Source organism: Berghia stephanieae, chromosome 3 (assembly GCF_034508935.2).
Source record: "Berghia stephanieae isolate SIO BIC M18660-M18661 chromosome 3, UCSD_Bste_1.3, whole genome shotgun sequence".
NCBI lineage: Eukaryota > Metazoa > Mollusca > Gastropoda > Nudibranchia > Aeolidiidae > Berghia > Berghia stephanieae.
The window spans coordinates 98,849,775-98,864,202 of NC_088362.1; the positions used below are offsets into that span (position 1 = coordinate 98,849,775).

General features: G+C 36.5%; 2 protein-coding genes across 5 annotated transcripts in view; one reads left to right on the forward strand and one right to left on the reverse strand.

Moving 5' to 3' along the window:
* LOC144968958 (glutamate dehydrogenase, mitochondrial-like) overlaps positions 1–11,785 on the forward strand; it is a 40,553-nt gene extending 28,768 nt beyond the window's left edge. The window contains exons 5-11 of one of the 2 annotated variants that reach the window (XR_013644699.1): positions 1,300–1,502; positions 2,496–2,630; positions 4,311–4,580; positions 5,563–5,780; positions 8,566–8,651; positions 9,958–10,447; positions 10,538–11,785. Coding sequence is in view for 1 of the 2 variants with exons in the window: in XM_078907853.1 (XP_078763979.1) it covers positions 1,300–1,502; positions 2,496–2,630; positions 4,311–4,580; positions 5,563–5,780; positions 8,566–8,651; positions 9,958–10,139 (1,094 nt within the window). In the remaining variant the exon portion in view is untranslated. Of the gene's footprint in view, positions 1–1,299; positions 1,503–2,495; positions 2,631–4,310; positions 4,581–5,562; positions 5,781–8,565; positions 8,652–9,957; positions 10,448–10,537 lie in introns of those variants that run through there. The other variant, XM_078907853.1, reaches the window with a different exon arrangement.
* A 769-nt stretch (positions 11,786–12,554) lies between these two features.
* LOC144968959 (uncharacterized) overlaps positions 12,555–14,428 on the reverse strand; it is a 107,046-nt gene continuing 105,172 nt past the window's right edge. For all 3 annotated transcript variants that reach the window (XR_013644701.1, XR_013644700.1, XR_013644702.1), the window contains exon 16: positions 12,555–12,725. The gene's annotated coding sequence lies outside the window, so the exon portion shown is untranslated. The remainder of the gene's footprint in view (positions 12,726–14,428) is intronic.

A 14,428-nucleotide genomic window follows, 5' to 3' on the forward strand; every position in this document is an offset into this window, starting at 1 on the left:
CTTTCAAACCTCTCAGCGCTGCAGTTCGCCCGACGTCTGAAGTATTTCAAAAGTATCTCCAAATCGTCCACGAAGTCATATTTCCCTATACGATGTAGTATTTAATTTTTGCACGAATACGTTCTAGAGTTCCAAACACTATCTAACTACTCCGTACTCTGAAAAACACATTTCATTTTTTTAAATTGCCAGAAAACTCGTCTGACAAATATCTTCAAAGAAGTCCGAGGTTTTAAAAGTTTTAGATGAGCGTGATTTTAATCGATCGATATTTGAAGGATGAGCTGACCAAAATAGTTAAACTATATTTTTCAGAGTACGGCAGAATAGCTTAGTCAACTGAAGAAACGCGATGTTTTGTTGTTGTTGTTCTTTTTTGTGTGTTTTTTTTTTTTGCTTTGAAGGATTTTACGGCGCTTGCGACACATTTGATTCATGTATATCAGCGCCAGGAAAAAGGAGGAAAATAGGATAGTAAAATAAAGCGGGTATCTTACATGTCATCATGTACTAGAGAGCGGGATGTTACCAGCACAAAAACAGCCGAATTAGTCACCGTCCTTACAACACCTACTTTTAGGCAAGAGACCAGCTAGTCCGAGACTATAAAACCATGAAATCAGATTTTTAAAAGTCACTTGCTTCGTTTAGGCTTACGACTAGCAAGTCATTTACTAGACTAGTAAATAATTAAATCTAGTCCTCGTCCATGAAAACGGGCCATGGTTGACAGGGTTTCAGGCTAGATATTGGATTGCATCTAAATGACAAGATACACGTTCAACCCCCTTAAAACACTGCCTCCACAAAATGCCTGAGTTTTATTAACTTTTCCAAGCAGTTTAAAAATGTTACTCGAGGTTTCTTCTTCAAAAACAAGAAATTCAATGACAGCTCCATGTCTCTGACAGACATTCTGGTGGCAGCCGTTTTGAACTTTGTCAAAATTTGACAGAATTAGAATTTTCAACTTTTGGTTTAAAGAGTACATGTGTAAGTTCAATTGAGCCAAATACGATTCCATATGCAAAAGAAGTGAACTCCTTAGGACATTTGCCCCATTACTTTTTGACTCTCTCTCGTACAACTTGTGAGTCACATTGATGCAATTAAATTAGAAGTTTTGCAGTATAACGTCACGAATTTGTTGTATAAACCATATATCTATATGTGTTACTATTTATGAGAAGGGGTGGAATAAAGTGAATCTTTAGAAAATATGTGTTCATTTTGTTGGTAAATATGAGGCTACGACTAGGAAAAAAAAACCCTGTTAAAACAATTCTTAAATAATTCCAGTTAACGAGTTGGAGAAAATCATCCGCGGTTTCGCTGTCGTCCTGTGTCAACACGGGTTTTTGAATTCCAGCACTGACGTGTTGGGGCCAGATTTGCATACTGGTGAGCGGGAGATGGGATGGATGGTGGACACGTACGAGATGACACACGGACATAAGGATCTCCATGCCAGGGCTGCTGTCACAGGAAAAAACATTAATCAGGTTTGTAAAATAGATCTTGTTGTAATGTGTGCTGCTATAGGGAATGAGATTAGCGGAAGAGTAGCGTCCCTTGATTGGACGTCACCGGCGGAAAAGTTATTAGAGAGAGAACGTCATGTTGGTTGTGCGCATGCGTCTCTAGTCCTCGCTTCCGAAGATACTTCACTGAAAGCGAGGACGAGAGAGACGCATGCGCAAAACCATGTTGACGTTCTCTCTGTAAGGCGATGTCCAATCAAGGGACGCTACTCTTCCGCTAATCTCATTCCCTATATGGGCTTGTAAAAGAAATAAACATAAAATAAATGACTGGGAGTATGGTGAAGGTCTGCCCGGAGATGGAGCTAGACAGAGAAATGTGGAAGACCATGACATCCAACCTCTATGAGAAGGAACCCTAGCAAGGTAAGATCGTCTTGTGGTGTGACACTCGCCTTCGGACCGGTGGGTCACGGGCTCGAGGCCCAACCTGCGCTGTAGCTGAATGATAAGTGATTTGTAAATAAACTATGGCCATATTATAAAACATAGAATTTTACAATTTGTTATTTTTTTCTCAAAGAACTTCAGGCAAATTTAAGAGAAGCTCATAACCGATAAAATGGATTGAAACGAAACATTTCTATTATAAGATAATAAAAACCAGCTTAGATTGCAAACAGAATAAACATATTTTTTTAAATCTCAAAAAAGATAGAATTCTCACGTGGTAGCTATAGAAAGAATTTTAATATTCACGTATTGCCTCACATCGGTAAAATGAATGGTATAGTCATGAGAAGAAACATGCATTTTAGAGCCAAAGTAAGAAACTGATGCGCTGGTACATGGTGCGAAAAATGAATTTAAAGTTTCCTTCCTTGCAAAAAATATTATTTCTCATAATTTTGAATTAAAATCTAATTCCTACATCTGATTTAGCCCGACTCAATACCAGACAGATTAGCTCAATTCATTAATAAACTCCCCCCGCCCCCCCTCTCTTGTTTTCAGGGAGGTGTTTGCGGAAGACGTTACGCCACGGGAAAAGGCATATTTAACGCTATCAAGAATTTCATAATGGACCCAAACTACATGGAGAGTATTGGACTGACCCCAGGATTCAACAACAAGACAGTTATTATACAGGTATATTTGACACAAATGAAAAGAGGGAGGGGGGGGGGGTATTTCAACTGATAGAGAACTGTACTCATGGAGGCAGCGTGGCTCAGCGGTACGGTCTTTGCTTCATACGCGAAAGGTACCGAGTTCGATCGCCCGCCGCTGCGTTGTGTGGCCAAGTCATCTCGCCCTAGCTCAATTTGCGCCTGGGTTATTCCAGTCTAGAGACAAATTTCCCCTATGGGATGAATAAAGGGAATTTTATTTTTTATTTTTATTTTTATCTAAGACAGTGACGCAGCAGTATCAATCCCGAGTCTATTCAAAGATATTTTTTTCCACCCAGTACTGGTTAAGTAGATTGACTTGAATAATCCGGGGGAAAGCTTTTTACTAGTGTCCTTCTAAAATGGTAGTGCTAATCTTAACTTTCATTTTAACGCGAGTGAAACTGGATAAACATCTTGAACCCCATGACTCTGGAGAACTAAATTCTTAAGTTTGAGACTGTAGCACAACATTATTTTTGCAAGAAAACAAAATATAAATAGTTCGAAGATGACGTCACTCAGGTCTTTGTTATTGTTTTTTGCCATCCGCGTTTATGAGTAATGATCACTGAACTGTATTAACCTGACTATAAACGTTCTTGGATACACACAGTTTTGTGTGTTGGTCAGTTATACTTCCGGATGGCAATATTATGAGCTTCTTAGCCAAGCGCATACTATCTATACCAAGTAGATTTAGAAAAACTGTGGAAACGAGAGCTTAAGGACTAATCTTTGCCAGTCTTATTAATTGAAATATCGATTGATTCTGATCCAGAAACTGAGAGACTAGAGCACAAAGAATAGTAAGTGTAACTCTTCACAGTATATAAAATTTGATGAATGTTGCAGTAGGCAGAGTGCAAAGATAATGAAATCAACAGTACATCTCCACCATATCCTGTTCTGTGTCTTCCTCTTCATTTCTCCCCAGGACATTCCATGTTTTCTTTGGCATCCCAACATTCATTTTTCCCTGAGGGTTCCAGTCCACAGCTTGTCTCGTAATGTCTGTTGTTAGATCTCTGAAAGTGTGACCAATCAATTTCCTTTTTTTTGTACTTCCATACATTACAATAGATTTATGATTTGAATATACACGGATGGCATATAATTTATGGATAAGCAGGAAAAAGGCCTTTTTTGCATTGCCTAAATCTTGGAATATAATTGTCTGAATTGAGGAGGGATTTATAATTTTTTATTTTGTGTCCAAAAAGACATTCGCTGAACCATGACTATCTTGTAATAAAACTCTACGGTAGAGTATGAGTATGTTAATGAGTTCATGTGAAAGTATTTAACAGAATTTTTAAATGTATGGAATAAATCAGTCGCTTGTTTTTAGTTTTGTTGAAGTAAGAGTTGTAATATTGTTTTATCAATGCCTCTGTATTTTTGGTTAACAACTCTCGCCATAGTAATTGGTGTACGCCACAGGATACTGTAATAATGGTGATAGTTAGACAATTATCAATCATAATGTTATGGGTATTGTAAAGCATGTTGATGTTCTGACATTTCACAATCCACCTAAAAGAACAGTCCATCAAATTTATTTGTTTATATAGGCATCCTCAAATTCTAAAAATGGATTGAAACTCTTACATTTGTCAACATTTTAACCCAGTCTCATCTTCTCAATTGTTTGCAGGGTTTTGGCAACGTGGGATACCATTCGGCCAGGTACCTTTGCGATGAAGGCGCCATTTTGATTGGCGTTATGGAGCAAGACGGGAACATCTACAGTAGTAAAGGGATTGATCCTGATGGGTTACGAAAGTACAAGGAGGAAAACAGCGGGGTGGCATATTTCCCTCAAGCCCATCAGCACATCGGGGATATTTTCACTGAGAAATGTGACATTTTCATACCCGCCGCCAAAGAGATTGAAATCACCATGGATGTCGCTGAGAAATTAAATGTAAATTTTGTAAATGAAGCCAGAGACCATTTTTTTCTCTCGATCAGACAAGCAATTCTTTTTTTTTCAGCCTACGTCTGCGTCATATTATTATTGTAACTCCAACGTTTTGAAAAGAGAAGTTTTAGGTTTTTTCCTCGCCTCTTTACGGTTTACACACATGACTGTACAAGTGACTTGGTCCCAATTAAAAAAAATTCTGACGACACTGTCCTTCAAGGGTTGATATTTAATGATGATGAAAGGCATACAGATCTGAGATCGATATATTTGTTGGTTGGTGTGAAGATACTCCCTGAAATTAAATGTAGGAAAAACCAAAGAAATGGTTATTGAAAAGAGAAGTTTTAGGTTATTTCATTAATAAATTTGGGCCAATCGTCTCAAAACGGTATATTTCGGGATGAACTGGATGCTTAAAATTGGATTTGAAGTTTCAACTTATAGAATTATGGCTTTAGTTAAAAAGTAAATCCTTACGCTGAGGAGAATGTGATTTGGTCCTTAAGCTTCTGAATTCTTAAGAATTGCTGATCTCAATCATTTTGAATGGGAAACTCAATTTTCTTTTATCAAGTTCATTCACATAATACCAGGTTGACGCGGTGGGTCACATATTCAGAATCGAGGAAAAAGTCTTCTCTATTAAACGTTCTGATATGACACTTAGCGAAAAGATCACTTTATTGATGGAACGAAATTGACATAACGTTGTTATTGTTTTAAGACACGCATTTTAATGATTAGTTCTCACTCAATTCTATCAATCAGACTATAAAAGTTTAAGATTACACGTAGTTTCGTGAGTTGGTATGTTATATCCGGCTGGTGAATGTTGCGAGTAAGTTACCTAAACCCTTAGCATCAATTGTTTGCCAGAATACTGATCTGATATATGAGCTGAAATAGATCCTAGAGAAAAAATTCCCCAATGAGATGAATAAAGAGAATTTTTAATTAAATTTTTAAAAATCATAAACAGGCCAAAATTGTTGCTGAAGGAGCAAACGGTCCGACTACCCCAGGAGCGGATGCCATTCTTCGGGAGAGAAACATCCTTGTCATACCAGACCTGTACGTAAACGCGGGAGGGATCATTGTGTCGTATTTTGAGTGGTTGAAGAACATCAATCACATGAGCTTCCGGCGACTGCCCTTCGTCAAGGAAAAGGACGTGGCCAAAAGCAGCATCCTCCGCTCGTAAGTCGGGCTGCTCTTTAGAGTGGACACTGGCACCTTGTTACATTTTTGGCAACATTTTTCAACTTCATATATATATATATATATATATATATATATATATATATATATATATATATATATATATATATATATATATATATACGAGGGCTCTTTCAGAAATAACCGAAAAATGCCCATTGCTCAGCAACCAGTGGAGATTTTTTAATTCTGTAAACGACATGATATTCCTTATTTCCTTACGGATATTCCCAGAAATTATGAAGTGCATCATTTTGCACAATGAATTTCTAGACGATTTTAAAGATGGCGGCCCACCTTGAAACTTGGTCAAAGGAGGAAATCAGAGCTGTCATACGTTTTTTGAACGCCAAAAGTCTGAATCCTACCGAAATTCATAAAGAACTTCAGAGTGTATATGGTGAGCATGTTATAAGCCGTACACAAGTCTATCACTGGTGTAATTTGTTTGAAGCCGGCCATTCCGACTTGACAGACAGGTAAGGGAGAGGGTGTTCGATAACTGCGACGTCAGAAGACAATGTGAAGCGAGTTGATGAGCTTATTCGTCAAGACAGGAGGTTGAAACTTCATGAAATCGCAAGCAGTCTTGAAATTTCGGAAACTTCTGCCCATAGAATTGTATTTGATGAACTTGGCTACAGAAAAGTCAGCGCAAGATGGGTTCCTAAGCAATTGACAGACAATCATAAAGAACAAAGATTGGACATCTGCAGGGAACTTTTGAGAAGAAGCAAGAGCTCACGCAGGGTTCACGGGCATACTGCCAACGCCGGCGGAGACTTTCTAGGGTACGATGTGACTTTTCTTGGCAGCATAGTCACCGGTGATGAGACTTGGTTGCACCATTGCACCCCAGAAACAAAGCAAGATTCGATGGAATGGAAACATCCATCCTCACCTGTCGCGAAGAAATTCAAAGTCATGCGGTCAGCAAAGAAAATAATGGGAACTTTTTTCTGGGACAGTCGTGGTGTTATTCTGTTCGAAACCTTACAACCTGGAGAAACAATCAATGCTGCAAGGCACTGCCAAACTCTTGACAAGTTTAGGGAGGCCATTCGCAGAAAGCGCCCAGGGCAGTTGACCAACGGGGTCATTTTGCAACACGACAACGCTCCACCCCACACAGCACGAGTGACGCAAGGTTGGCTAGAGAAATATGGATGGGAGATTTTGCCATACCCACCACACAGTCCAGACCTCGCACCATCTGATTATCACCTCTTTGGGCCATGAACCGTGAGCTGGCAGGAAAGCGCTTTGATGTCGATGAAGAGCTTGTTGACCAAGTGCGGAAATGGCTACAAAACCTTGACGGAAATTTCTTCCGAGAGGGTATCTATTCCACGGTGCGGCGTTGGCAGAAGTGTGTCGACAGACTTGGCTGTTACGTAGAAAAATGAAGGACGAGTCAAGGTATGAACACGTGCAAGAATTTTGTTGATAGCATAAAAAAACGCGGATTTTACAGGTATTTTTCGGTTAATTATGAAAGAGCCCTCGTATATATATATATATATATATATATATATATATATATATATATATATATATATATATATATATATATGTAAATATTTCAAGTATAATTATTATTATTTAACTTCTACAGTACTGTTTCATGAAACAGTACCGTAGAAGTTAAACGATAATAATCATATTTGAAATGTTTATAAATAGCTCCTATTATCAAAAAGTTGAGCACTTTTATTTCATGGTTTTTGCTTTTATAATTTATATATATTATATATATATTATATATATATTATTTTGTAATATTTACCACGATGTTGGAGTCAGTCTACATCGATGTTTCAGGCCTTTCAGCCATCGTCAGGATTGTGTGTTACATGTTACACACCATCATCAAAACAATGTAGCTTATGCCTATAAGAAAAATATACTATAATCAAACACCCTCATGAAAAATATACTATAATCAAAAACCCTCATGAAGCCACACCCAACACGAAAAATGAGATGTATAACAGCTGTCCACATAGACAAAAACATCTACTAATCAACTACAAACCTACGGAACCACTTCAACAAGCAACAACACACAACAAACAAAACTCATGTAACACACAGTCCTGACGATGGCTGAAAGGCCTGAAACAGCGATGTAAACTGAGTCCAACATCGTGGTAAATATTAAAATAATAATCCGCTCCATTTTTACATGTTGAGCACTATTCGTGCGTACCATATTTGTATCCAACACGATTCAATAAATATTATAAATATATATTTATATGGATATATTCGAATAACCATAAACTCTAACAAATCAACACAATTACACCTTCCATAGATTGACAAATAAGCATGAAACAGAACTGTTGGAGTATTAAGTTATCAGAATATTTAACGCTGTTAAGGGCCAAGTACTCATTTTGCACCTGACTATGGTGAGAGAATGTGAGTAAAGAGCCTTTTACAAGGACTCAACTATGCGCCCAGCGAGGCTCGAACCAAGGACCTTCCGATCCAAAAGCGATATATATATATATATATATATATATATATATATATATATATATTTCAAGTATATATTTCAAGTATTTCAAGTATATATATATCTGTCTTCAGATTTATACTCATCCATACTAATGTTCGTAATAGTATGCTGAGAAACAAGTGATGAAGTTGTGTATCGGTATTATTATATTATTACCTTTCAGACTAATCTAATTGTTGAGAAACAAATGATGCAACTTTGTATAATTATTAAGACCTTTCTATCTAATCTAACCCTCAGGATGGCATTACCATGGTCACGTGCCGATGGTCAGTGTGAGACCGAGGCAACAATCGATGAGATAAAGGCCAGACTGTATAAGAGCGGTAGGTGCTGATTAAGATAGTCATTGTTTTGGAATATATACAAGGAACTATTCCTTTAAATGGTTTTACTACTATTGGTTTATTTGTTTGAGCTGTAGCGTTATATAGCGCAATATCCACTTAATGTGCTCAAAGCGCTATACAAGGGGTTCCTGGTCAACAGCAACATTTAACATGTAGGACGGGACATGCCGCCTGATAGGCGATATTACAATTTTTCGGACAAAGACAACGCTGTTAACGGCCAGGTGCTCATTTTACACCTGAGTACAATGAGAGAATGTGAGTAAAGAGCCTTTTCCAAGGACTCAACCCAGGACTTTCCGATCCGAAAGCGAGTGTCATACCACTAGACCACATAGCAGAAAAAATGGTTTTATTCTATTAATTTATTACTTAATTGACAACGCGATATGGAAAGCAGTTTAGATGGTAGTTACGACGGTTTTGAGTTTAGATCATTCCCGATCTATCTACCTGGGTATCTATTTATCCATCTGTCTATTATTAAGCTATTTGCATAGATATTGTAGTTAACATCGATGTTTCAAGTATTTATGGCCATAATGAGAATTGTATGGAACATGTAGTAAAAATTGTTATTGATCGTTGAAGTGATTCCGTAGTTGTTTATATATATATATATATACATATATTATATATATATAATATATATATATATTGTGTGTGTGTGTGTGTGTGTGTGTGTTCTTTCTATCAAACTGTCTATTTATCTATTTTCTTCCTTTCAATTGGATTCAGTAGTCTGATGTCACGCCGCCCGGCAACGCGGCCATCTTGGTTCTAAACAAAGAAAATCATTACTTTTTATTCTTCATGCTGGCTAGAACCTTTCATATGTCTTGTGATCAGAAAGTATAAAAGTCAAAACAAGATCATATTTATAATGTTTTTCTCCTCTGGATACACTTTTATGCTCATCGGAGAAATATTTCATAAGGGCGTCCGCCATTGTTACGATAGTTTAAAGCCAGTGTTACTAAGTTACCATGCGTCATTAGGAAGGAAGTGACGTTACGACTATTGAATCCTATTGCAATGGATTCGAGTTTCACTAATTTGAAATGAATTCAAAGAGAAGGCTATTAAAGGAAAGATGATCTAATATTAGAAGGTAACGTTTTTCTAAGCCTACCGAAATATAATTGGAGTGAGATGAACTCAGTTCTTACTAAAAGTAAAACTTTAATAAAATAAATGTGAATAATCGTCACTGTGACAAATACCTTAGCTGTTTTATTTATTTTTTATGAAAATCATGATATTATTAATATTTCGTTTCCAGTTGCCAGCGAACAAGAAGTTGTGTTTTCCGGCTTGTCACATGTCATGGATCAAGTTGGCGATGAAATCATGTTTACAGCATCTCAGTACAAGCTTGGCCTTGATCTACGAACAGCTGCTTATATTGTGGCCATTCAGAAAATCTACAACTATTACAAAGACGCTCCAATCTTATTCACGTAGTATTGAAGATCTTCAGTCATTAATCCATTACCAGAGGCGTTATACGCATGTATTCATTTCAAAAACAAAACTTAACTTAATAGACCGTTTTGGCATAACCTTTGTTCACGTACAACCTGGAACTTCTATAGATATAGTATGCGCTTGGCTAAGAAGCTCATAACATTGCCATCCAGTATAAGACAACACCACACTCTGTTACCATGAACTTTATAGTCGGTTAACAGCTAGTGAGAACAACTCACAACGCGGTGCAAAAACAATACAAAGGCCTGAGTGACGTCATCTGCATACTATCTATAGATATAGTATGCGCTTGGCTAGAAGCTCATAACATTGCCATCCGGAAGTATAACGGACCAACACATAAAACTGTGTGTATCCATGAACGGTTATAGTCATGTTAATACAGTTCAGTGAGCATTACTCATAAACGCAGATGGCAAAAAAAAACAAAACAATAACAAAGACCTGATGACGTCATCTTCGAACAATCTATAAAGATTACCTCATCAAAAGAAAGTGAGAAGTGAGTTAGTAGTGTTCGATGAGACAAATGATCCCATTGTTTATTGCACCATACAACAACTCACTGCTCACTTTCTTTTGGTAATATTCCCGTGTATTTTCACGTAATTTTGTGATTGTCAGGTTAACGAATGCGTCGGCTTTGGACAGTTGTAAGCCGTGGGCTTCTCTTGAACAAATGTGGCCCATAAAAAAAAAACAAAGAACCAATGGGAGCGATCTATATTCATGTTTTCGTCCAACGAGTCATCAATCACGTGATTTGTCGATGTCCAACGATTGGACATTTCTGAACAAATGTAAACACGCTGCTTTGTTTATGAAATTTGTAAACATACCCATGTGTCAAGCTGAACACAATGACCAATCGTAATGTTAGATAGTTCAAAATCTGTGAACACTTTTTACTATGTATCTCACTTTGAGCACATTTTGCAATGTGACCAATGACCTCGAGCACATGGAATATAGTTAATATAGATCGTGCCCATTGAGACACATTTCAATTAAATACAATACTAGATTCTTTTTCAATTCAATCAATTTTCCAGCTTACGTCTGCTTTATGGTATGTTAACAGTGGCATTTTGAAATAGGTTACCTTTTATGAATAAAAAAAAGAGAAATTAGAAATTACATAAACGTCTTTTTTCTCTCTTAAATTGGTCGACCTAATGAGAATCTGGTTTTGCATTCATGTGGAAAATTCACTCTACTGTGTCTAAGTCCCTTAACCTTTAGATCGAAAATTACAGTTTGAAATCGCATGGGTGTGACGATTTGGTTACTTATTTTTTACTTGGCGTTGCAAGCTTTGAAAGTGTCTTATAGTATAGGCCTGTCGGGAGCTAAATTTAAAAACTTGGTTTCTCCTCTCCTCCCAGCTATAAGAGAGGGTAATCATCATCATGTTATTACTTACGATATCAAGTTGTCCATTCGACAATGGTGAGCAGTATTTACTGGTTGAAAATTTATTTTAAACCGTTCCTTATAATCTTTTTAAAATCAAAAAATTAACTAAGACGTTGGTGGGGGAAGGGGAGAACCTTTCTTGTTTCATGTTGTATTTAACTGCTCGTGTTTTATTTCGTCGTCATTAAATATATTTCATATTACTGGATGTGGTCTATATTGTTTGTCTTTTTAAAATCATCGTCATTTATACGTGTTATACATTCAAAATAACACACAATACATAACAAAGAGATGATATACAAGGAAAAAACTATCATCTCCCTAAACAATAACTATGCATTTGACTGTTTCCCTCCCAACCAAGCACTAGGCCAGGTCAGGCAAAAACCAAGTAATCTCATTCCAAGACAAAGACTGAGAAACATATTGGAAAAACAAATATAAGGGTATAGAAGACGCAGTAAGTGCCACCCTGCCCACCTTTGGGAGGCCAGGAACCCCATCCAGCCTGACAAGGAAACATTAAGATAACAACAATGATGAGGAGAAGACATGACACGCAGATTAAAAAAAACAAACATCACACTGAAACAAATACTTATTGATGCCCACTCACTCGACCCTAGCGGCATTGTTCTGCACGCCTCGGAGGCTCTCTGTTTTTTTTCTTTTGTCACATATATAAATCGCTTGCCAAGGAGTTACAATTGCATCCGAATATAACGACAACACACAAAATTGTGTAACATGACATTTTATGTGGTTAATACCAGTTTAGTGAACAATTCAGAAACGCGGATGGCAAAACAATACAAAGGCTGAATGCGTCATCTGCATACTATCTATACCATATATAATTGCAAATCGTCTATTTGAAGTACAAAGAATTGAAATTTGGCATTTTTGTTGGGATGAGGTTTCTAATTTTACTCATTCTTATGATTTCAATAATAGAAGGAACACGCATTGTGTAGGCAAAATATTAGAAGGCTTTTATTCTATGAAACAATTTTTACATGATTTAACGTTACAAATTTTGTGCATTCTCAGATCAAGCTCGGGAACATGTGAGGACAATGGTGAAGAATGAATCTGTAAGGTGACGTCAACTAAAGAGAATTGAGCTTAAATATTTTATAGCTTAGAAATTTATATTTAATGACAAATAATACAGTGGGAAATGGACGGAGTAAAATGCACATAATATTATGACCATCGTGTATTTATATTATAGCTCTGTAGCAAAATTTTAAAACAATGGTCGTGACGTCATGTCCTCCTCGCTTCTGGTTCTAATCTCTTTTCTTTTTTAAGTTTGCAGTTGGCAAACTGATTTTAATATCTAGTATAAATTGGCTCATTATGTCCTTGGTATAAAAGTTTAGGTCATTCTAAAATATGTATATATTTGCTTAAATTACCATGATATGAAATTCTTGTAAATTGAATTTAGATTTAAAATTAGACTGTCTGCGGTGTTGATAAATAAAAAATATTGGCTCTTCATTGCCAAATGGGAAAGGGGTGAGGGGCGGGGGGCGGGGGGAATAATGAAATATTGAGAAGTTTATTGAGCATGAAAACACAGTTAGAAATGCTGTATAAAAATTGCGCAATATAGATATTGATCATGGTGTATTTTTAATGGACGATATTGTAATGCCTCTTCTGGAGAGCACGGAAATATAAAAAGATCACAGACTCGAGCATCACAATTTGACATACAAAGTTAGAATATCTTATTATTGCTTTTATCATAAAATGCTGGAAACATCAGCTATGGTGAAACAAACACGATAACAAATGAATTATAATTTGTTTCTTTGAAAACATTTAGAAAGAAACTTTCTGTCTTTCTTTCTTTCTTCCTTCTTCTTCTTCTTTCTTCTTTTTCTTCTTCTTCTTCTATACTTCTTCTTCTTCTTCTTCTTCTTCTTCTTCTTCTTCTTCTTCTTCCTTCTTCTTCTTCTTCTTCTTCTTCTTCTTCTTCTTCTTCTTCTTCTTCTTCTTCTTCTTCTTCTTCTTCTTCTTCTTCTTCTTCTTCTTCTCCTTCTTACTCTCCTGACAGTCTGATGTCCATCTATGAAGATAACTTGTATCATTAAAACCAAGATCTTTTGCTTTGTTTTATCAAACATCTGGAAATGGACTACCTTTGATTTACTTCTCTGCCTCTCTCTCTCTCTCTCTCTCTCTCTCTCTCTCTCTCTCTCTCTGTCGCTATCGTTATCACTTTCCCCCTGAAAAGTAATTTAATGTAGGCAATGAAGTACAGAATGTTGATGAAAAATAGTTAATTCGAAGTAGCAAAATAAAATTACAGTTCACTCTATTGACAAAATGCCTTTTAAATTTTGACCAGAAATAGTTAAGTTCAAATATCAATAAATTCAGATGTTCCTCAGCTTGTTCACATTCTTAAACTGAGATCTTTCAAAGTTTAATTATAACGTTTTTTGAATGTCAGGCATTAGGATTTTCAACTATTTGAGACTCTTCTCGTATTTAAGCTTCAACAGTCGTAATGTCACTTCCTCGTAATGGCGCATGGTAACTTAGTAATGCTCTAAACTATCGGAACAATGGCGGACGCCCTTCTGAAATATTTCTCCGACGATCATAAAAGCATATCGAGAGAAAAAAAAAACAAAAACATTATAAATCTGATCATGTTTTGACTTTTACACATTCTGATCACAAGACATATGAAAAGCTCTAGCCAGCATGTAGAATAAAAAGTACAGATTTTCTTTGTATAGAACCACGATGGCCGCCGTTGCTGGGCGACGTGACATCAGACTATTGAATCCAAATAAGTGATATTAAACGTTTTAAAAAATCTG